The sequence below is a fragment of the Triticum urartu genome, chromosome 1 (assembly GCF_003073215.2).
Source record: "Triticum urartu cultivar G1812 chromosome 1, Tu2.1, whole genome shotgun sequence".
NCBI lineage: Eukaryota > Viridiplantae > Streptophyta > Magnoliopsida > Poales > Poaceae > Triticum > Triticum urartu.
This window is the reverse complement of record NC_053022.1, coordinates 87,902,074-87,925,553: the sequence shown is the minus strand read 5'-3', so window position 1 is coordinate 87,925,553 and position 23,480 is coordinate 87,902,074. Positions and strand designations below refer to the sequence as shown.

General features: G+C 49.0%; 2 protein-coding genes across 2 annotated transcripts; both read left to right on the top strand.

The window, feature by feature from the left end:
* Nucleotides 1-12,383: 12,383 nt before the first annotated feature.
* Nucleotides 12,384-13,587, top strand: LOC125511660 (putative cyclin-dependent kinase F-2). Its single transcript, XM_048677123.1, has one exon. It carries the CDS (start codon nt 12,465-12,467, stop codon nt 13,416-13,418), a length of 954 nt encoding a protein of 317 aa, XP_048533080.1. The 5' UTR covers nt 12,384-12,464; the 3' UTR covers nt 13,419-13,587.
* A 477-nt stretch (nt 13,588-14,064) lies between these two features.
* LOC125511785 (thaumatin-like protein) lies at nt 14,065-15,182 on the top strand. Its single transcript, XM_048677143.1, has 2 exons — nt 14,065-14,210; nt 14,310-15,182. Exons 1-2 carry the CDS (start codon nt 14,156-14,158, stop codon nt 15,056-15,058), a joined length of 804 nt encoding a protein of 267 aa, XP_048533100.1. The 5' UTR covers nt 14,065-14,155; the 3' UTR covers nt 15,059-15,182.
* Nucleotides 15,183-23,480: the final 8,298 nt, after the last annotated feature.

The following is a 23,480-nucleotide window of genomic DNA, read 5'->3' as shown; positions in this document are numbered from 1 at the left end:
TCAAGCTCAGCCGGTTTGGCTTTATTCTCCTTCTCTAGGTATTCACAGCGGCTAGTAGCATTTTTCAGTTCGAGCGCCATCGAGGATATTTTCTCCTCGTCTCGGTGCCGAGCAGCTTGTTCGGCCTTTAACTCAGCCGATGCCTTTTCGGCAGCCGCATTACTAAACCGGGCCTGCTCCTTGGCCCGGGCCAGCTCCGCCCAAAGAATCTCAACGACGGCGGCACCACCTGCAGCCATGCATATTCCAGTATGCAACTTTCAGCGTCACGCTTATATTACAAACATGTATATGTAAGGATTGCTCCGAATACGTACCTTGCGACTCGTCAAGACGCCTATTGATAAGCGCGATATCAGTATCTGCCTCATCAATCTTGTGTTGCAAATCTGCAATCTCTACAGTCTGGACAGTTTCCAGGGAGGTCACCGCCTGTGTTCCAATTAATCATATTACTTCCTGGGCATATATTTTGATCCTCTGATCGCCTCCCTCGGGAAGCCAATCAGAGTCTTAGGGGCTACTATCTATACACAGGTGTATTCTTGAATAAAACACAATCAAACATATTACGGTACAAACCTCGAAGCCTCTTAGCAGGCCCACGAAGGCCTCATTCAATCCGTTTTCGCGGCCAGGACCTTTTCGACCACTGTGCCCATCAAGGTACGATGTTCCTCTGAGACGGACGCCTATCGCAGCATGTTCGTCAATATATACGGTGCCTCTGGGTCTCCGAAGACTGCTGTAGGAGTACGGCCTCCCTTTGAAGGGATCCGTTTATTCGTATCCGGCTATAGACCAAAATGTTCGGGGCCTTTATTGTTGGTCCCCGGACCCTGGGCCACCGAAGTATCACCTTCGGGTTGTATCTTCATCATCTCTCACACCACTTGTTGATCGGGAGAGACCCTCCGCGACGACACCTCGAAATCGTCCGCCCTGTTGGGCGAGGATATTGGTGGAGGCGTCTCGCTTTCCATCATCTCCGGGAGAAGATCCCCCAAGGAAGAGGATTGTTAAAGAAGACCGCGTGCCGAACTGCAAAAAAAAACATATATTCTAGATGTTACAAGAAAGGGGCGGGACGTGTTTAAAACACCCTTGTTCACTTATGATTTGGCCTGAGGCTTGTCCTTGTCATGGGACTGCGCGATGATGTTGTCCTCCAAGCCCGAGTGATACGTCTCCAACGTATCTATAATTTTTGATTGCTCCATGCTATATTATCTACTGTTTTGGACATTATTGGGCTTTATTATCCACTTTTGTATTATTTTTGGGACTAACCTATTAACCGGAGGCCCAGCCCAAAATTGTTGTTTTTTTGCCTATTTTAGGGTTTCGAAGAAAAGGAATATCAAACGGAGTCCAAACGGAATGAAACCTTCGGGAACATGATTTTCTCAACGAAGAAGACCCGAGAGACTTGGACCATACGTCAAGAAAGAAAAGAGGAGGCCACGAGGTAGGGGGCGCGCCTACCCCCCCAGGCGCGCTCTCCACCCTCGTGGGCCCCCTGTTGCTCCACCGACGTACTCCTTCCTCCTATATATACCTACGTACCCCCAAACGATCAGAAACGGAGCCAAAACCCTAATTCCACCGTCGTAACTTTCTGTATCCACGAGATCCCATCTTGGGGCCTGTTCCGGAGCTCTGCCCGAGGGGGCATCGATCACGGAGGGCTTCTACATCAACACCATAGCCCCTCCGATGAAGTGTGAGTAGTTTACCTCAGACCTACGGGTCCATAGTTAGTAGCTAGATGGCTTCTTCTCTCTTTTTGGATCTCAATACAATGTTCTCCCCCTCTCTTGTGGAGATCTATTCGATGTAATCTTCTTTTTGCGGTGTGTTTGTTGAGACCGATGAATTGTGGGTTTATGATCAAGTCTATCTATGAATAATATTTGAATCCTCTCCGAATTCTTTTATGTATGATTGGTTATCTTTGCAAGTCTCTTTAAATTATCAGTTTGGTTTGGCCTACTAGATTGATCTTTCTTGCAATGGGAGAAGTGCTTAGCTTTGGGTTCAATCTTGCGGTGTCCTTTCCCAGTGATAGTAGGGGCAGCAAGGCACGTATTGTATTGTTTCCATCGAGGATAACAAGGTGGGTTTTTCATCATATGGCATGAGTCTATCCCTGTACATCATGTCATCTTGCTTAAGGTGTTACTCTGTTTTAACTTAATACTCTAGATGTATGCTAGATAGCAGTCGATGAGTGGAGTAATAGTAGTAGATGCAGGCAGGAGTCGGTCTACTTGTCTCGGACGTGATGCCTATATACATGATCATACCTAGATATTCTCATAACTATGCTCAATTCTGTCAATTGCTCAACAATAATTTGTTCACCCACCGTAGAATACTTATGCTCTCGAGAGAAGCCACTAGTGAAACCAATGGCCCCCGGGGCTATCTTCATCATATTAATCTCCTACTACTTAGTTATTTCCTTTGCTATTTACTTTGCCTTTATTTTACTTTGCATCTTTATCACAAAAATACCAAAAATATTATCTTATCATATCTATGAGATCTCACTCTCGTAAGTGGCCTTATAGGGATTGACAACCCCTATTTGCGTTGGTTGCGAGGATTTATTTGTTTTGTGCAGGTACGAGGGACTCGCGCGTAGCCTCCTACTGGATTGATACCTTGGTTCTCAAAAACCGAGGGAAATACTTACGCTACTTTGCTGCATCATCCCTTCCTCTTCGGGGAAAACCAACGCAATGCTCAAGAGGTAGCAAGAAGGATTTCTAGCGCCATTGCTGGGGAGGTCTACGCAAAAGTCAACATACCAAGTACCCATCACATACCCTTATCTCCCGCATTACATTATTTGCCATTTGCCTCTCGTTTTCCTCTCCCCCACTTCACCCTTGCCGTTTTATTCGCCCTCTCTCTCTCTCTATCCTCCCTCTCTTTCTCTATTTGCCTCTTTTTGCCCGCTTGCTTTTTGTTTGCTTGTGTGTTAGTTTGTTTGCTTGTCGTTATGGCGAGTCCCTTATCTTCTCCGTTGACCCCTGAGTTCGAAATCTTTCACTTTAAACAAAGACTAGGAGAAAACTTAAAAGATGCCTGGAGAATAATGGAGTCTTATCGTAATTATACCTCTGAAATAAACCTGAGAATTTTTCTTTGCAATTTTTATGTTGGATTGAATATGTCTCATAGACAACTCCTTGGATTGCGTTGCCAAAGGCAATTTTATTGAAATCGATCCCCATATTGCGCTTGAAATTATAGAAGGTATAGTGGGAACACTACCTCAACAAAAGGGGCCTCATCCTACCCAGGAAGAGACACAAGTTTTTGAAAAAAATTGTGAAGTTACTAAAAGCTTGCAGAAATCTCTTGAACCTCTTAAGAACATTAGTGGAAATATTCACCGCATGAATATGTTGATTACCCTTTGCAATAAGCGGTTGGATTCATTAGATCTAAAAATTTCAGAATATGAAGGGAAACATAAAGAACCTCCCGGATTCGAGCTTGATTCCGCTAAAAAGTTGAAAACCAAAGATGGCAATACCTAGATCTATTCTTGCTTGTTATGCCTAGCTAGGGGTGTTAAACGATAGCGCTTGTTGGGAGGCAACCCAATTTTATTTTTATTCCTTGCTTTTTGCTCCTGTTTAGTAATAAATAATTTATCTAGCCTCTGTTTTGGTTGTTTTTTTGTGTTTAATTAGTGTTTGTGCCAAGTAGAACCGTTGGGAAGACTTGGGGAAAGTCTTGTTGAACTTACTGTAAAAAACAGAAACTTTAGCGCTCACGAGAACTGCTGTCATTTTTATTTGGAAAGTGCTATTTAGTTAATTATTTTTGAAGATGATTAATAGATAAATTCCTAACGTCCAGCAATTTATTTTAGAATTTTTGAGGTTCCAGATCTTGCACTAGCTACAGATTACTACAGACTGTTCTGTTTTTGACAGATTATGTTTTTCGTGTGTTGATTGCTTATTTTGATGAATCTATGGCTAGTAAAATAGTTTATAAACCATAGAAAAGTTGGAATACAGTAGGTATAACACCAATATAAATAAAGAATGAGTTCATTACAGTACCTTGAAGTGGTCTTTTATTTTCTTTCGCTAACGGAGCTCACGAGATTTTCTACTTTAAGTTTTGTGTTGTGAAGTTTTCAAGTTTTGGGTAAAGATTTGATGGATTATGGAACAAGGAGTGTCAAGAGCCTAAGCATGGGGATTTCCGTGGCACCCCCAAGATAATATAAGGACACCTAAAAGCCAAAGCTTGGGGATGCCCCGGAAGGCATCCCCTCTTTCGTCTACTTCTATCGGTAACTTTACTTGAAGCTATATCTTTATTCGCCACATGATATGTGTTTTGCTTGGAGCGTCTTGTATGATTTGAGTCTTTGCTTTTTAGTTTACCACAATTATCCTTGCTGTACACACCTTTTGAGAGAGACTCATATAATGTTCTCCCCCTCTCTTGTGGAAGTCTTGTAGAGAAGTCTTTTTGGATCTCAATACAATGTTCTCCCCCTCTCTTGTGGAGATCTATTCGATGTAATTTTCTTTTTGCGGTGTGTTTGTTGAGACCGATGAATTGTGGGTTTATGATCAAGTCTATCTATGAACAATATTTGAATTTTCTCTGAATTCTTTTATGTATGATTGGTTATCTTTGCAAGTCTCTTCGAATTATCAGTTTGGTTTGGCCTACTAGATTGATCTTTCTTGCAATGGGAGAAGTGCTTAGCTTTGGGTTCAATCTTGCGGTGTCCTTTCCCAGTGATAGTAGGGGCAGCAAGGCACGTATTGTATTGTTGCCATCAAGGATAACAATATGGGGTTTTTACCATATTGCATGAGTTTATCCCTCTACATCATGTCATCTTGCTTAAGGCGTTACTATGTTTTCATGAACTTAATACTCTAGATGCATGCTGGATAGCGGTCGATGAGTGGAGTAATAGTAGTAGATGCAGGCAGGAGTCGGTCTACTTGTCTCGGACGTGATGCCTATATACATGATCATACCTAGATATTCTCATAACTATGCTCAATTCTGTCAATTGCTCAATAGTAATTCGTTCACCCATCGTAGAATACCTATGCTCTTGAGAGAAGCCACTAGTGAAACCTATGGCCCCGGGTCTATCTTCATCATATTAATCTTACAATACTTAGTTATTTCATTTTATTTTTACTTTGCTTTTATTTTACTTTGCATCTTTATCATAAAAATACCAAAAATATTATCTTATCATATCTATCAGATCTCACTCTCGTAAGTGGCCGTGTAGGGATTGACAACCCCTTATCGCGTTGGTTGCGAGGATTTATTTGTTTTGTGCAGGTACGAGGGACTCGCGCGTAACCTCCTACTGGATTGATACATTGGTTCTAAAAAACTGAGGGAAATACTTACGCTACTTTGCTGCATCATCCCTTCCTCTTCGGGGAAAACCAACGCAGTGCTCAAGAGGTAGCACCGAGCCACCCGGCGAAGGCATCTTGCCTCGCTTAGGAGCCTTTTCCTCCCAATCTTCGAAGGCGGCCCTTTTCTTCCCATGGGGGGAAAGAGACATTGACTTCCCCGTCATTTTTGTCTTCAGACGATGGAATCTTGCCTGGCGCACCTTCGGGATGGGGGCCATCTTTGGTCCTCTCTGTCTTGCCCTCCTTCACATGCATCTAGTACGGTGCTGGGGCTAGCATCCTTGTTAATACAGGATCCGCCGAACCTTCGGGAAGGGGGGCTGGACACCTAATCAGCTCCGCTTTCTTTATCCAGCCCTGGAAGGAGATAGTTTGCTCAGTAATGTATTACGGCATACTTAAAAAAGGGTGTTAGGAAGTCAAGTGCTTACCGGGGTATCCGAACGGTTACAGTTGAGGCCTGTGTCCTCAGTAGTGTCCGGCCAATGTTTTCGTTTTTCGAAAAACAACTTCCACACCCCTTTGTGCGTAATGCCGAAGAAGTGTTGGAGGGTTCATGGTCCTTCTGGATTGAACTCCCACATACGGAGAGGCCTACGCTGGCATGGTAGGATTCGGCGAATCAGCATTACTTGAATCACGCTGACGAGATCGATGTCCCTCTCGTGGAGGGTTCGGATGCGGCTTTGAAGAGCCCGCACTTCATCAACTGATCCCCAATCCAGCCCCTTGTTGGCCCATGATGCAAGCTGTAACAGTGGGCCAGGGCAAAACGTGGGTGCAGCTACCCACTTGGTGCTGCCGAGCTCCGTAACGTAAAACCACTCTCGCTACCATTGATTGGAAGTTTCGGTAAAAGAGCCTTTTGGCCAAGGAGTGTTGGTGAGTTGGCTGACTACAACACCGCCGCACTCCACCTGTTCCCCGTCGACTACCTTTGGTTTCACACTGAAGGTCTTGAGCCATAAGCCGAAGTGTGGGGGGATTCGGAGGAAGGCCTTGCACGTAATGATGAACGCCGAGACGTGGAGGAAAGACTCTGGGGCTAGATCATGAAAATCTAGTCCATAATAGAACATTAGCCCCTAGACGAAGGGGTGAAGAGCGAGCCCTAGCCCTCGAAGGAAATGTGATATGAATAAGACCCTCTTGCTTGATCTGGGGGTCGGGATAACCTGCCCTTGAGCAGGAAGCCTGTGGTGGATTTCCGCGGTCAGGTATCTGGCCGCTCGAAGCTTCGCAATATCCTCCTTTGTAACGGAGGAAGCCACCCATTGGCCTTGAGGGCTGGGTCCGGACATAATGGGGAAGCTCGGAGCAACGAAGTCGAAACCTTGGGTGCTAGAACTCAAGGTTGGGGAGGCTGAGGAGACGTTTGGCGTCAAAAAGGACAGCCCTTGGTTCCTTTATAAAGGCAGCAGGAATTAAACGCCTCCTCCTGAGCCTGAAAAGTCTGCCTATTCCTAAGGGATCTTTCCAACAAAACGGTTGGGTTATCCACGCTCGTGTTAATGAGAATCCCGCAATAAGGGGACACGATCTCTGTTTCGACAGAGCGTGCCAATAGCAACTGCGCCTCGAAACATGGAACAACAGGACAGGAAACGGTTTGAAAAATCGGGCGAGCATGACATCGCGTTATAGAAGTTGTCATCAGATTGGACTCGTGGAATATTGTATTTTCTCAGCGGTTGTGTGTGGTGTTGTGTTACAGGTCCGGACACGTTCCAATACGTCCGAAGACTATCTTGGAGTTCGGAGGGAGGAACCCGCCTTGCAATGTCGAAGACAGATCTACGTGCCGGATACGTTGTCATTGAAGCCAGGTTCAGGGGCTACTGAGGGAGTCCTAGACTAAGGGGTCCTCGGGCATCTGGACTGTTAGCCATGGGCCGGATTGATGGGCTGTGAAGATACGAAGACCGAAGTCTGCACCCGTGTCCGGATGGGACTCTCCTTGGCGTGGAAGGCAAGCTTGGCGACCAAATATGTAGATTCATTTCTTTGTAACCGACCTTGTGTAACCCTAGATCCTCCCGGTGTCTATATAAACTGGAGGACTTAGCCCGGAGGACGAACATTACCATAACCATACAAACTAGGCCTCTAGGGTTTAGCCATTACGATCTCGTGGTAGATCAACTCTTGTAATACTCATATTCATCAAGATCAATCAAGCAGGACGTAGGGTATTACCTCCATAGAGAGGGCCCGAACCTGGGTAGAACATTGTGTCTCCTGTCTCCTGTTACCATCAACCTTAGACGCACAGTTCGGTACCCCCTACCCGAGATCCGCCGGTTTTGACACCGACAGGCGGTGCACCGAAGAGAAGGTGATGAGGTGCAAAGTTCCCGTGAGTGCGACATGGACGAATGTTAATAAGGAGTGAAGCGGTGGCGAGAGCGTCAGGCCAAAAGCACGGAGGCACATTGGCATGAAAGAGGAGAGTCCGAACGCAGTCGTTAAGAGTGCGAAAGATACGCTCAGCGCGACCGTTCTGCTACAGGTGTACGGGCAAGTGAGATGAAAAGTCGTGCCATGTGTGGTGAGGAGAGTACGGACAACTAGGTTGTCAAACTCCTTCCTGTTATTTGTCTGGAACGCAAGAATGGGACAACCAAACTGCGTGAGAACATAGGAGTAGAAGGCGGCGAGAGTGGATTTAACATCCGACTTGCGACGGGAAAGTCCACACATAATGCGAAAAATCATAAAGTATGACAAGATAATAAAGATAGCCCGTATTACTGGCAACAGGAGAGGTCCAAACATCACTGTGGATTAACTCAAACGGGTACGATGCAACATAAGAAGGAGCCCTAAACGGGGGACAAGCATGTTTGTCGAGGCGACATGCATGACACGAGTGATCCTCGTTCTTATTACACGTGAAAGAAAAACTCTGAAGTATATGACAAAGGGTGGCGGGATTGGGATGACCCAAGCGAGCGTACCAAAGATCCACTCCGGTGGCGAGAGCGACAGGGGCGGCAGAGGTGGTGGAGGTGTTGGTGTGAACTGGGTAGAGCTCGTCGGGGCTGTCACATCGGTGGAGTACCATCCGGGTGCGAGCGTCCTTAACAGAAAAACCACATTCGTCAAACTCAACGGTAACATGATTTTCACGTGTAAGAGAACGAACAGAAACAAGATTTTTAATAAGCTCAGGAGAAACAAAGACGTTAGACATGGATATTGGAGTGGAATTAGACGGAATGCATGTCCTATGTGAGTAATGGGAAGGGAGGAACCGTCATCGACGGTGATGCGAGCGGAAGTGTGGACGGGATAGGAGGTGTGGAGGTTACCGGGATAGGCAGCCATGTGCGCGGTAGCTCCAGTGTCCATATACCAGTCGCCGCCGCCGGTGTAGGTGGACGGTGAGGGGCGGTGTGAAGAGCCGCCAGAAGAGTCGGGTCCCACGGCGCCGGCGGGAGAGCATGCGGCTGCGGCGGTGTCGTCAGGGGCAGCAGCGGTAGCCCGCCTGGCTGTGACTGCTGGCCGTAGGAGAGGGGCCCGTAGGGTGCCGCATAGGACTGCGGCGCGGCCTAGAATGCCTGGTGAGACGGTGGCCGGGCGCCGAGAATACCCGAAGCAGGGGCACGGGGAACCGGCATGGAGTAGGCGTGCACAATGCCGGTCCAAGGGTTCTGGCTGGCATACCACGGGACATGCTGGTAGGACTGCTGGGGTGGGCGGGCGACTCCTCCCTGAGAACCTGCGCCCCGTGCTGCTTGCGGCCCCTGCAGAGGCCGCCGCGACGACCCCTAGTGGCGGTCGGCTGCTGGGCCGGCGGAAAGGGGCGGCCGGGAAGGGGGCCGAGTAGGCGGGCGCCGACTGCTGGGCCGGCATGGGGCATGGCGGTGGCGGCGCTTGGCCCCGCGGGTGCTGGCAACGAGGGCGGTGTGGGTCGCGCGAATCTGTGCCATCCGCATCCGACGCTCCTCCAACTTGAGATACGCCACCACCTTAGCGAAGGTAGGCTGCGGGATGAGGGTGAGGTTGGAGGCGGCGTTCCCAAAATCCTCGTTGAGGCCGACGGTGAGGGTGCTGATGAGGAGCTCGTCGCCAATCGTCTCCCCGAGATCGCGGAGCTCATCTGCAAGCTTCCTGAGGCACATGCAAAAGTCGTCGATGGACGAGTCAAGCTGCTGGCACCCATAAAACTCGCCGTGGAGAAGGACCTTGCGCTGCAGCTTGTTATCGGTGAAGAGGCCGTTGAGCTTGGTCCAGACGGTGTAGGCGTCGTCATCATCATCCACCACGGTGTGGAAAAGGTCGCTGGAGATGGTGAGGTAGAACCAACGGATGATGGTGGCGTCGAGGATCATCCACTCCTCGTCGTGGATCATGCGAGCCGAGTCCACAGTGCAGTCGATGTGACCATGAAGAAGGTACTCGCGGAACACCAATGAAAAATACCGCTTCCAAGCGGAGCAGGAGGCGGTGTTTTGATCAAGCTTCACCGGGACACGCTCATGGATGTTGAGGTCACGGACGAGGGTGACATCGGGGCAAGCGAAGGGGTTGGAGACGGTGGATGAGGAGGAGCTCATGGTGCGGGTGGGGGAGTTAGGGTTTGCGGTGGCTTGGAGGAGGGCAGCAGCTCGGACGTGGCTCGGGTCGAAGGGGAGCGGCGCGGGTAGGGGAGGGGATCGGGTGTAGGGAGAAGAGGGAGTTGGAGCAGAAGCGGGACAGCGGCGGCCGGTGGCGGGTGGCGGCGGCGCGGGAAGCGGGCGGCGGCGACCGAAGCGGGCGGCGGCTGCAGGGAGTCGGGTGGGGCGGCGGCAACCGGCGGCGGTGGCGGCAGCGCGGGAGTGCGCGGCGGCGACGGCGGCGGGTGGCGGCGGCGACGACGCGGGGGGCGCGCGGCGACGCCGGTGGCTAGGGTTAGGCGGCGGAAGAACCTGCGATAGTTACCATGTAGAAGGACAAGTATGAGCTGTGCAATTGCAATATATTGATTGATGCATCAGACATGTATATATAAGTACAGAGGAAGGGCACAACCTCAACTATACAGAGGAAATAAAAGATGGGACCTATACACAATATACACGTACATAATATACTCAACATTTAAAAATGGTTAGGTATATCAATTTGGTCGCCTCCAAGCACACGCTTGATTTTTCCTTTGTACATAGCATTTGCTACCGATCGAAATTGATACTAGCAGAATCGCGAAATTTTTCACTATGGTAGATTTCCTGAAGGCACTACTAGGGGTGCCGGTCGGCCGGCCGGCCCAGCAAACCATTTGATTCAGAAAGCTGCAGTCGTACTGCGTCTTCCTTCTCAGACGTGTGCATCATCCTTTCTCCTTTTCCACGCGCGTCGAGGAGAAACCGCCCCTCCCTCTTCTCCTGCATTAGTCGTTCTTCGTGTCCACCCTCCCACGAAGGTCGCCGCTCTTGCCGTGGGTCGGAGTTCATCGTCGACGGCGTTCGCAACCTCGCAGTGGTCGTTACACATCATCCCGGTCGTTCGCGGCCCCCGTCGCCGTTGGTTGGAACGGCCCCCTCCCACCGTAGCAGCCTCACTACTCACAACCTCGCCATTGTAGATTGCAACCTCGCCATCGTAGTCATTGATGGTTCCAGCATTCAAAATCGCCGGTTCCAACACCCTCACTCGCCGGTCGAAACTTTTTTCGTGTCTGCTTGCAGCTTTCGTCGACGTCCCAGCCACAGCTTCGCTGTCGTCCCCCTAGCTTTCCGTCGTCACTGATAGCCTTTTGAGAGGCGTTCAGACCACTTTCAGATGGGCTTTGTATGTATAGATCGCTCAAGTGCTCGGACACCAAAAGATCCAACAACGCTACGCCAAATCTTGTGATTAGAGTGATTTTGTGTGGAATGGCTTAGGATTTGTATCTCGCATAAGCGCCACGTTGGAGATGACCTAACTCGCTTCTAGTGAGCGTCTTGCTCACTTCGTCGACATGAGAGGTGTTGGGCCAAGCCCATGAAGAACGCCTCATCCTTACCGCCTACAGGTATATTTTGCTGGTTCTTTCCTCTTTGTTTTTTCATTCATCCTTTTTGTATATATTTCCAAAATGTACTACAAACTATATATTTGTAAAATACTTTTCTTTTTTTACAATGTATTAAAAATTGTCCATCTAGTACTAAAAAATGGTCATCCTGTACTAAGAAAATATTCATCGTGTATTTCATGAAAATAAATGTATTAGCGCATGTTAAAAATGTGAACGTGTGCATTCAAAAATATTCATCATAAAAATATTTGTCATGCATTAATTTTATTCAGCATGTATTTCAAAAATGTTTCTATAACTAAAAGAAGTGTCCACGCATTTTAAAAACCTTTATGTAATTTTTAATAGTGTTCATGCCTTTATAATAAATTTTCATGTATTATAATAGGTGTTCACACATTTAAATAATATTCATAATATTTTCATACAGAAAAGGGAAAAAGAAGTGTTCACACATTTAAAAAACTTGATTTGATGGAAAATAAATGTTCATGTATATTATAGAAATATTCATGTAATTTTTAAGAAGTGTTCACACATTTAAAAAACCTTGATTTGATGGAAAATAAATGTTCATGTGTATTATAAAAATATTCATGTAATTTTTAAGAAGTGTTCACACAGTTAAAATAATTCAAATTTTAAAGAAGTTTTTAACATTTTCTTTAAATCTTGTATTTTTTTGTTACAATAGAAAAATTAAAAATAAATGATAACAAAAAAGAGAGAGAAAACGCGAAAATAATAAATAAATGATGAACGGCCGGATGGATCGGAAAGAAAACCCGTACGAGTTGGCTTGCGGGTGACGAAGAGATTTGAAATGAACGCGACGCGTACGCAATCTGTCTGAATCCCGCGCCAGTTCGGAGACGCGTGCTGCCAGTGCCAGCCCATAAACAGCCTCGATGCTCCTCGTCCTCGATCCTTATCATCCTGATCCTCGATCCTTCCTCTGCTCCCGACGCACACGAATCCCCGCCCCTCTTGCTCTGATCTGCTCTCGCCGCGCGTTCTAAGCCCGGGTCATGTCGACGGCCATCCGCAAGCGCCCGGCGGAGGGACAAGAACCGCGCGTCCATGGCGGCAAGAAGCCCCGATACGCGTTTGGAAGCATCTCCGACTACAAGAAGCTTGAGGTGCTTGGAGAAGGCACCTACGGCGAGGTGTTCAAGGCGCGCGACCGCCGCACCGGCAAGAAAGTCGCCGTGAAGTGGGTCCGCGGCAACGGGGCCGGCGGGCACGGCCCGCCCGACATCCGCGCGATCACCCGCGAGGCCGGCTGCCTCGCGGCGTGCCGGGGTCACGAGTCGATTATCGAGATCTTGGATGTGGCGACTGACGCCAAGACAGGGGATGTGTTCCTCGTCATGGAGCTCGTCGCCGACGGCCGCACCCTCCGCGAGTCGCTCTGGAGGCCTGTATCCGAGGACGCGACCCGAGTGATGATGGAGCAACTCCTGGACGCGGCCAAGAAGATACATGAAGCCGGCGTCATCCATCGGGACTTCAAGCCGGAGAACGTCATGGTCGGCTTCTTCGGCGGGCTCAAGGTTGGTGACTTTGGGTCGGCGATGCGGGCGAAGCCGGCCGGAGTGCCCTATGAGGAGTGCTGTGTCGGCACCCTGATTTACACCTCGCCGGAGCAGCTGGAAGGCAACCGGTACTACGGCCAGGCCGTTGACACGTGGGCGCTTGGGTGCATCATGGCGGAGATGTTGACCGGCGCGACACTCTTCGTGGCGGAGACAGAGGAGGAGCTGCTCGCCGAGATCTACAAGCTGCGAGACCAGATCACTTCTACGGGGAAGCTGGATTTGGAGTTCTTGGAGGAGCTTTCAGAAGCCGGGCGTGAGGTCCTGACCGGCCTGCTATCCTTCAACCCCGACGAGAGGATCACGGCGGCGGAAGCGCTCGAGCACCGGTGGTTCAGCAAGCCCAAAGGAGCAGAGCACCCTGGCTTTGTGTCGCTGAGGAGTTAATTAGCTTGATGTAGCATCTGATAGGTGCAGTGCCACTAACACTGAGTTAGCTTAATTACCGTGTTAGTATGTACTGTAATTAGTTGCAGGGCCCAAACTTAGTTTATGGGTTCCTCGCCATGTAATCCTCTGAGCAATCAATGATTCGGTTACTGTAGCATGGAAATTACATGATGGAGCTAAAGGTTGAACGAACAATGTCTGAATCTGCTAAAGGCCATGTTTCTGAATCTAGTTGAATTTCTATGACCGGACTGAATCTGCTAATCTTGTTGAAAAAATTGATGTTGATGCATGGACTAAATAGATGTGAAGTCCAAGGAAGAAAAACAAATGCTGAATGTCTCAGACCTAAGAAGGATATTCTACTACTAGCAACTTGGATTTCATCGGTTCAGAGCAACGCACATGAAATCTGCACAACAGTAACAGATTTCACTGAAGAAAAGATGGCACTAACAGATAATTACAATGAAAAAGGGAACATCCGCATAAAAATCCTAAGCTTTCTTGGCCCAGCAGGTCTCTGCACAGGTGTCTCGGCTCTCATCATGCCTCAGCTTTACTTCCATTGCAATGCAAGTCACACAAACCGAAAGTTCCTCCTCCTAGTCCTAGATTAGGCTCGATCAATCCTCACCTCTTCTCCGCAGTTGCAAGTCTATATAAACCTCGTTTCATATCAGTTCATCTTCATTTCAGGCCTCCTCCTCAACTCAACAGATCTGAGCCGAGAGATGGCTCTTCCTCATCCCCTGCTTCTGTCCTGCATCTTGCTGCTGGCTCTCCCAGGTGACTCATCAGTGCGCATGTGAAATGTGGTGAAGGACTAGCTAGGTACTCGACTGCTGCGTTTGGACTGAACATGTGCAGCGTTTCATTTTGGTGCAGGACCGGCGGTGTTGATGGCAGGGGGCGTCACGTTCCACGTAACCAACAAGTGCCCGTTCCCGGTGTGGCCGGCGGTCGCGCCCAACGCCGGCCACCCCGTGCTCGCCGCGGGTGGCTTCTTCCTCCCTGCGGGCCAGTCGAAGCGCGTCGGGGCTCCGGCCACCTGGAACGGCCGCCTCTGGGGCCGCACCGGCTGCAACTTCGCGGGCACCGACGCCAACGCCGCCAGCTGCCTCACCGGCGACTGCGACGGACGCCTCGCCTGCAACGGGTCCGTGGGCGCCCCTCCCGCCACCCTCGTGGAGGTGAGCCTGCACGCGGACCAGAGCAAGGGGAGCTCCTACGACGTGAGCGTGGTGGACGGGTACAACCTGCCGGTGGCCGTGTGGACCAGGCCGGCGAACCGCAGCGGCGACTGCTTCATCGCCGGGTGCGCCAAGAACGTGAACGCGGTGTGCCCGCCGGAGCTGCAGGTCACGGCGAGCGGCGGCGCGGGCAAGAAGGCGACAGTGGTGGCGTGCAGGAGCGCGTGCCTGGCCTTCGGGCTGGACGCCTTCTGCTGCCGCGGCGCGTACGGCACCGCGGAGACGTGCCGGAGCAGCGTCTACTCGCGGCTCTTCAGGGATGCCTGCCCGGCCTACTACAGCTACGCGTACGACGTGGCCGCCGCCACGGCGCGCTGCTACGCGCAGGAGTACGTGGTCACCTTCTGTCCGTCCAGATGGGGTGATCCTGTGGCCCAGATTTGAGCAATGGGCAGCCCAGGACTGTGCTGCGTATGTATTTATATATTTTTTAGACTCCGTATATGTATTTATACCTGCTGTGTGTGTAATATTTTGTGTTGACATAATACATATACTATTTATAATGCAAAAAAATACATGTACTATTTTCCCGCAAAAAGATAATACATGTACTCCCTCCGTCCCAAAATATAAGAACGTTTTTAACACTAGCATAATATCAAAAACATTCTTATATTCTAAGACAGAGAAAGTACTATTTAGAGGCCAAGGTGCGCTTTGCCGCGCTGCTCTCTATTTGTGTGATCAACTCTTGTTTTCTTTGACAGGTTGCAGTTGATGCTTTTGGTTTGGTTTTATCTGTGTTGTCTTGAGTTTTCTTTTTTGATGAAAAAACAGCTAGGCACGGATTTTCAATGTAAAAGGTACAAATCAAACAAACACATATTCAAGATGGCATGGCGCTGGCAACCATGCCTAAGTACATAGCATGTTCCTCACATATTCAAGATGAATCTAAGAAGTTCCGATGATGTTTTTTCATTCATATATCGTGTTGCGATGTTGTTGGAGACAATATTTGTTCCGAGAGCAGTGTGGAGTTCTAACTAATCTAAATCTTGACTTGACTATACCAATTAAGGATTCAGTTAAACAAATTCCATTCATTTTAGTGTCCCTATTCAAGTTATGCTCAATGTTAATTGCCATAATGAGTACAACTCCAGGCTACTGCCAACAAATGGTATTGAACCAATTTTGAAAACCACGTCCTCAATCAATGAAACTAAAACGATAGCAAACGTTGCACATGCACCCAAATCATAAGAATCTCTTGGTGCGGTAATTCCCTGAGACTATGACCACAGTGGACAGGAGCACCAAAAGAAATACCGGCATTCCAGTTGATATCATAACTCCGAAACCTGTGAGAACTTAAATAATTTTTGAAAGAGATAATATGATAGATAAAACACTTACATCAAACTTTCTTGAGCGCGGGTGGGGAAAAAGGTAAAAAATAACTCCTACTCTTCAAAAACTACCTAATAAGTAACTACCAAAATAGATTTTTATTTCTAGAATCGACATCGACAAACAAATGGAGCTTGCGATCGGTACTACTCTGATACCAACTTGTAACGCCAAAAATGCGGTCCTAGCCTCAACAGAGACTTTGCGATCCTTGTCAAGCTAAAAGCGAATATTGATCGCCCATCATATGACTTCATAACATACACACACTTTCATATGCCGGTGAACAAAGATGTAATATCACAACAAGTACTACTAAACAAGATATAATATGGGTGAGCAATAGGGCAAACATGTGTCAATATGATAACATTGTTGTACACCAATCAGAGGTCACATGACCCAACACATTACAACATTCATGCAGCGGAAGAAACACGTGTCCGAGCACGGGCAAGAACCAAGGTTGCCTAGAAAGGCTAGAATATAAGCAAAACGTCCCATAACCAACGGGTTTCACATAACTAGTTAATGTTCCAATGGTGTAAAAGTTTCCAAAAATCATGAAAATGATATTGGAACAACACACACATAATATAAGATGGTCTAACTCTAACGGACCGATAGGAAAAATATGAGTGTATATGCGTGGGATGAAAGAAAACAAATAGTGGAGTATGTATTTATGTAGCACTGAGTTGAAATGATTGATTTTTCTGCCGAGGGTGCGTAAATGCATATTGTCACAATCGCCCGGTTGGATCATGTTATAACATTGGAGTGATATTCCATTATTTATTTCCTATTTTTTGATAACTTTAAAACCATAAAAAACTAAACAAGCTTTAACTAGTTATGTGGTAAGCTACCTAGGGCGACTCGGGCGGCCAGAAACCTAGCCGCCGCCTCCGCAAACTCCCTCCTCCTCTCCCTTCGCCGCCGCCGGGTTAAGCCCAGGGACTGACGGCGGTGGCGGGGGATCTCCTCTCTCGCGCATCTCCGGGGTGGGGCAGACCCCAAGGCGTGTGGTGGCGTGATTGATCTGGGATCTGCGGCGCGGCGGATGGCTGCAGGCGGCGGGAGGCCGGCCCGTCCTCGGACGGCGACGGCTTGGCGCGGCGGAGGCCAGGGCTGCAGGCGCTGTGGATGGCCCTTCGGGTGGCGGCGGCCGCTAGCTTGGCCGCGGTGGCGTGCATGCTGCCTTCAGATCGGCGACGGCGGCATGGAGGGCCTGGTGGTCTCGTCGGCGGCACCTCCGATCAGATCTGTTCTGACCGGTGCAGCCGGCGGTGGTGGTCATCTCTTCCGTCAGAGGTGGTCGGCCTGAGGCTGGGTGTTCGGATCTCGGGATCCGTCATCTAGCACCAGCTGCGAGTCGGGGAGACGTAGTTGCCGGTGAAAACCGAGCCGACGGCGGGCGATGGCGACGTTCCACGTCGTTACCTTGATGAAGGCATCGTCATGTGACTACCGTCGACCCACTTGTATTGCTCCCGGGGAAACCCTAGGATCTGGTGTTCCAGACCGGACGATGGCGGCACTGCGCTGTCGTTTCTCTTTGGGAGCATCGTTTTGTGGAGCAGCGCTGGAAGTCAGAGGCGGGAGGTGGAGCGGCTTCGTCTTGCACGGAGCTTCGGTGGAGATGTCAAGTCATGCCTGACCGACAGGTGCTACGCTTGGTCATGCCTGGTCGGCAGGTGCTACGCACGACATATCCCCCAAGGGCTTCAAGCTGTGTCGGCTGGTGGTACTTGGCAGCACGGCGCTGAGGTGTATCAGTGGTGACCGCGACATGTTCAGCTGTTTGCGCGCAGGGAGGAGGTGCCGTTGGGCGCCCTGGTGGCGTCGACGATAGCTGGACCGAGCAAGGTTGATGCATCAGTACAGTTCTGAAGATGGAGCGGTGGCAGTTGGCGGCGGCGGCCTCTGAGAGCACGCCGGACCAGTGTGTGCGCCAGACCCGGCAAGTGGCTAGGTTGGGGTCTCAGGTCTTAGATGTTAGGCTTGGTTGCAATGTTTGTTTGGTATTAGGCCCAGCCTATCTGCGCCCCTTCATCAACTGGATAGGTGTAGCGACAGTTTGTTGCTTAGACGGCGGCTTTAGTCTTACTGTTGTACAACTTTATAAGTTCTTGTGAGAATAATTAATAAAGTGGCTGTATGCATCGCCCAGATGCAGAGGCCGGGGGTTATCCTCCTTTTCTAAAAAAAAGCTATGATAGAGACAATTTTACAATATTTCTTCTATGAGTTGTTTGATTGTTTCACTTTCTTTGGGGGTGACGTTCAATTCAATCTAGATGAATCACTAAAGGCTTGCAGATTGTAGTAGTAGTTTTTACAGTGAAATCTAAGGTTTTTTTTATAGTGCAAATGTTACAAATTTACAGAGTATTGTAGTATAATAGCCATTTTTCTTGTTGAAATCACTGGCGGAGCTATGTACAACGTTGCAGGTGCCACTTCCCCAGTGTTGGCTAGTTTTGTGAAGAATCTTTTTTTGTTGGCTGAGATTGACTTTTTTTGGGTATTTTATCTTTGGAAATTGGGTGTCCCCCCCCCCCAATAATCACCGTCTAGCTCCGCCATTGGTTGAAATCATAGTGCTTTCTCTGTATTTGTTGATCTCTTGAGTCTGAACTTTCCGGTTAGCTCAGGGTTTTTGTTTTCTAACATTGTGGGTGATGTATGTCTTATACTCCGTACATGATTGTAGCTCTTTTCTACAGTGCTGCCTAAAGTTTCAGTTCTTTTTACTAAACCTGTCCGTCGGTTAACAATACATGCATGCACTATCCAAGTACGGGGCTAAGGCTCGGAACCCACTTCATCGACATCATCTACATTTGCGACCTCGAGCATGGCTCGGTCCCAGCGGTCGCTCCAGCGGAATCAACACCGAGAAGAGGACGAGCGCCGACAGCGCAAGCGGGAACACCAGTAGCGGCACCGAGACTCTTAACATTTTTCAGCTGACACCCTCAAGTTTTCAATTTCTTACAAACAAGGCCAAACATTTTGCAGCTGACATCCTTAGGTTTTTATTTTCCGATAAACAAGGCTAAATTTTTGACAAAGTCGGAAATTTTGTGATAAATTTAGGCAGCATGACGTGTTGGAAAGAATCACACATGTCCTCTTGTATTTTGTATTTCACATTTCACATGGAAACGAGGAGGGAAACTACCATTACAACTACTTTATTCATTTATTTGACACCGAACTGGAGAGAGAGAGAGAGAGAGAGAGGGGTAAATAATTTTCATTTCGTCCTACACAATGTTGAATATTCTCTTCTACACAAGAAAGAAGACAGAAATGCTGATAATCCATCCAGCACAAAACTCCGGAAATAAAGGCCACTTGCTTGCGTGAGTTGAGCCATCAAACCAAACATCATCTTGCTTTGAATTACTGCTATACTACCGTTGATTGACCCAAATAAATTCACCGCTTGATTATACTAGTTCATCTCTACTACTATTAAACGAGTAAACATTTTCTTCCTAACCCCACCCCGCATAACGTACACAGCACAAAACGAGGCAATTAGAGCCTCACGATCAGACCACTCATTTAGATATAACCATCTACATAACAACTGAACCTCTTGAGAAGTACGTTTAGCATTTTTATTGGGTGGACGAAACCTCTGCCACTTCCATCCGCACCTATAATCATAGATTTTTCCAGAAGAAAAGGTAAAAAAAAAGTTCCTACCATCATGGATTTTCAAAAAAAAAGATAAAAGAAAGTTCCTGTAATCACGCAACCGCCACCACTCTCGAACTGCCTGGGGACACTTTCATGGGCGCCCTCCCCGCCTTCCTCACGCTTCCTCCCTCCCCCCCTCCGCCGCCGCTCCCTCTTCTGCGGGTTGCCATGCTCCCTCTCTGTAGCCACGGCCACTCGCTCCACCAGACGCTCGATGCCCACGTGGCGCTGCTGTCGCATGCAGCGGCAAAGGGTTCCACGGCGGAGACATGGAAGAAGGATGACGGGGGTGGGGTCATTGCCATAGATGAGCGCAGCCCCGAGCAGATCCGATCAGGATCCTTCCCTCCATCTCACTCTCTGTGTGCCCTCTCCCCCCTCTGCTCTCCCGTCTCTCTCAATCTGCAGCAAGGCGTCGCGGCTGTGACGTTGGCGGCGTAAGGGCCTACGACGGCGGTAGAAACCACCACACCGTACCCTCTACATCCAATTTCTCTTTCTAACCTCTCTGTGCATCAGCAGGTTTTAGTAGACGATCCAGATCGAGAAGGTCACATGAGTTTGCCAGCAGCACCCCTCTATGTATGCTCAATTACCTATCAGTAAACATATACTTATCATTTGGTAGAATATGTAAGTAGACCTTCTGTGTATGCTTGATGACCTCTTGTATTGAATTTTCTGAAATTTTGGATCGATCAACATGTGATCAGTGGTCAGATGTAAGACTTAGCCTTACTATCAGGTTGCATGTAAGAGGTACAATCTACTTGATTATCAATGCGTACTTTTCAAAAGCTTCACTAACCAGTGCAAATATGTAGTCTGGAACCATCTGCTACCTCTTGAGCAAGCGTTGGTTTTCCCTTGAAGAGGAAAGGTTGATGCAGCAAAGTAGCGTAAGTATTTCCCTCAGTTTTTGAGAATCAAGGTATCAATCCAGTAGGAGACTACACGCAAGTCCCTCGTACCTGCACAAACAAATAAGAACCTTGCAACCAACGCGATAAAGGGGTTATCAATCCCTTCACGGCTACTTGCAAAAGTGAGATCTGATAAAGATAATAAGATAAATATTTTTGCTATTTTTGTTCTATAGATTGGAAAATAAAGATTGCAAAATAAAAGGCGACAGAAATAGCAAGTAGATAGGAAAATAATATGATGGAAGATAGACCCGGGGACCATAGGTTTCACTAGTGGCTTCTCTCAAGATAGCAAATTCTACGGTGGGTTAACAAATTACTGTCGAGCAATTGATAGAAAAGCACATAGTTATGAGAATATCTAGGCATGATCATGTATATAGGCATCACGTCCGCGACAAGTAGACCGAAACGATTCTGCGTCTACTATTATTACTCCACACATCGACCGCTATCCAGCATGCATCTAGAGTATTAAGTTTATAAGAACAGAGTAATGCATTAGGCAACATGACATGATGTAGAGGGATAAACTCAAGCAATATGATATAGACCCCATCTTTTTATCCTCGATGATAATAATACAATACGTGTCTTGCTGCCCCTGCTGTCATTGGGAAAGGACACTGCAAGATTGAACCCAAAGCTAAGTGATGAAGCTATGTACCTAGGGTAGGGTCATGGATTTGTCCAACATACCCTCCCCAAGGACATCTCTACAAAGAATCAGAAGCTGTCGAAGAGAAACCATCATCCACTCGACCATGAGGATGTGTTCACTCGACCACCTTGAAGACACTCGACCACCAGAAGATGAGAAGCCCTTCACTCCGCGACGGTCGGGGTTTAAACAATAGCTTTATGGGCATTTATAGCACTTTACTTCGGACGTTACCAGTAACGCTCCTCCTTTATGAACATTGAACCCTGTGTAACGGAGGGGAGCCGGGGTCCTGGCGCACTCTATATAAGCCACCCCCTCCTCTGGGACATGGGTTCGCACTTTCTGTAATACACACGCATATATCCAGTCGACCGCCTCCGGGCTCCGAGACGTAGGGCTGTTACTTCCTCAGAGAAGGGCCTGGACTCGTAAAACTGGCGTGTACAACTTCTCCATAGCTAGGATCTTGCCTCTACATTCCTATCCCCATATTCTATTGTCAGGCTTAGAACCATGGCAGTTGGCGCCCACCGTGGGGTAGGTGTCTTAGCGACTTGTTGGATAAGTTGCAATTTTTCCGATCCCCTTCATCATGGTTTTAGGCGGAGGTTTGGCTGAGGGCCGCGAGATCCGTCTCGGCGTGCTCGTGTTTGTCGTCGACGACTCCGCTTGGCTTCAGGAGGCTCCACTCGACGTCGACGCGCTCCCCGCCCGCGGGGCGACGCAATTTCGCGCGTGCGTCCGCGGCGTCCTCCTGCGGCAGCCGTCGACCCAGTATCAGTCGACTCCAGCAGCTTTCCCCCTCCCTATGGCCCGCCGGAGCAAACGCTCCGGTCGGTCGAGGCTTTGGCGGTGGGTAAGGCATGCGGTGGCCCGCCAGTCAGCCACCCCTCAAGTCGCGGCGATCAAGCCCGACGAAACCCTCTATGGCCTGTTCGATCTGTCGACTGGCTCCATAGAGACCACATTCGAGTGCAACAGCAGCGATCCAGCGGCTGAAGTTCTGATGGTCAATGGACCACGCAGCCCTCCTGGCTTCACCCGTGAAGATGGAGGCGATGGGAACGACGATCCGTCGCGCGTTCATGAAGAGTACCGCCCCGAACCCCTTTCTTCGCAGCAGAGAGAGGAACTTTGCCGCCGGAACATGGATGCACTGCATACTCCCATAGTTGGAGAAACCCCTGAGGCCCAGGCCTTGGAGCAGGCGCGCTTGGCCAACTTGGCTGAGCGCACTCGACTGGAGAACCTCCAGCGCGCACTCGACGATCGCGCTCGGTAGCGCGCTCCCGAATCTACTCGAAGCCAACTTTTTCCTCCTCTGACTCAGGTATACCGAACCCCGATCCAGAATCTAGCAGCTACCGCCCAGATAGCGGAGTCGATCCAACCCTCCCAGTCAGAAGCTGGCCGAGGTCTGGTGCAGATCCGAGCCTTGCTCCGGGCGGCGGGAGAACAGAATACGGTTGTATCTCAGTCGCGGAATAGGATCCATAGCAGATTCGTCGTTGCAGACACAGTTCAGTCGGCCCATAGCCCAAGATCTCCCCCGAGGCGTGAGGGACGTGGAGATCAACGAGATCAGTACAGAAACCGAGAGCAGTACGATCACCGAGTCGATCGCAATGATCGTCATCGAGTGCCCACGCCTCCCCCAAGGAGTGGGTCGTACGTGCCTCGGCAACATGAAGACAGACGCCCTCACAGTGTTGGGTGAGGTATTCCATTCGACCCCAGGGAGCCAGGCTTTGATGCGAGATCTATTCTCATTCAGGTCTTGGTCGACAGAAACAGAGCTCACCGAGAGGGCCATGACAGAGATCCGTAAACCAGCAACAGAGCGCATGTTTCAGGACCAGAGTGCTTCAACAGAGCTATCAGAGCTGCAGTGATTCCCCCCAACTTCAGGTTGGCGATTGGAGTCAATAAGTTCACTGGTGAGTCCAAGCCGGACACTTGGCTTGAAGACTACCGAGTGGCTGTCCAGATTGGTGGCGGCAATGATGAAGTGGCCATGAAACACCTTCCTCTGATGTTGGAGGGCTCGGCTAGAGCATGGCTGAATTAGTTGACGCCTAGCAGTATTTATACTTGGGAAGATCTCGCCCGAGTGTTTGTCAGAACATTCGAGGGCACTTGCAAACGG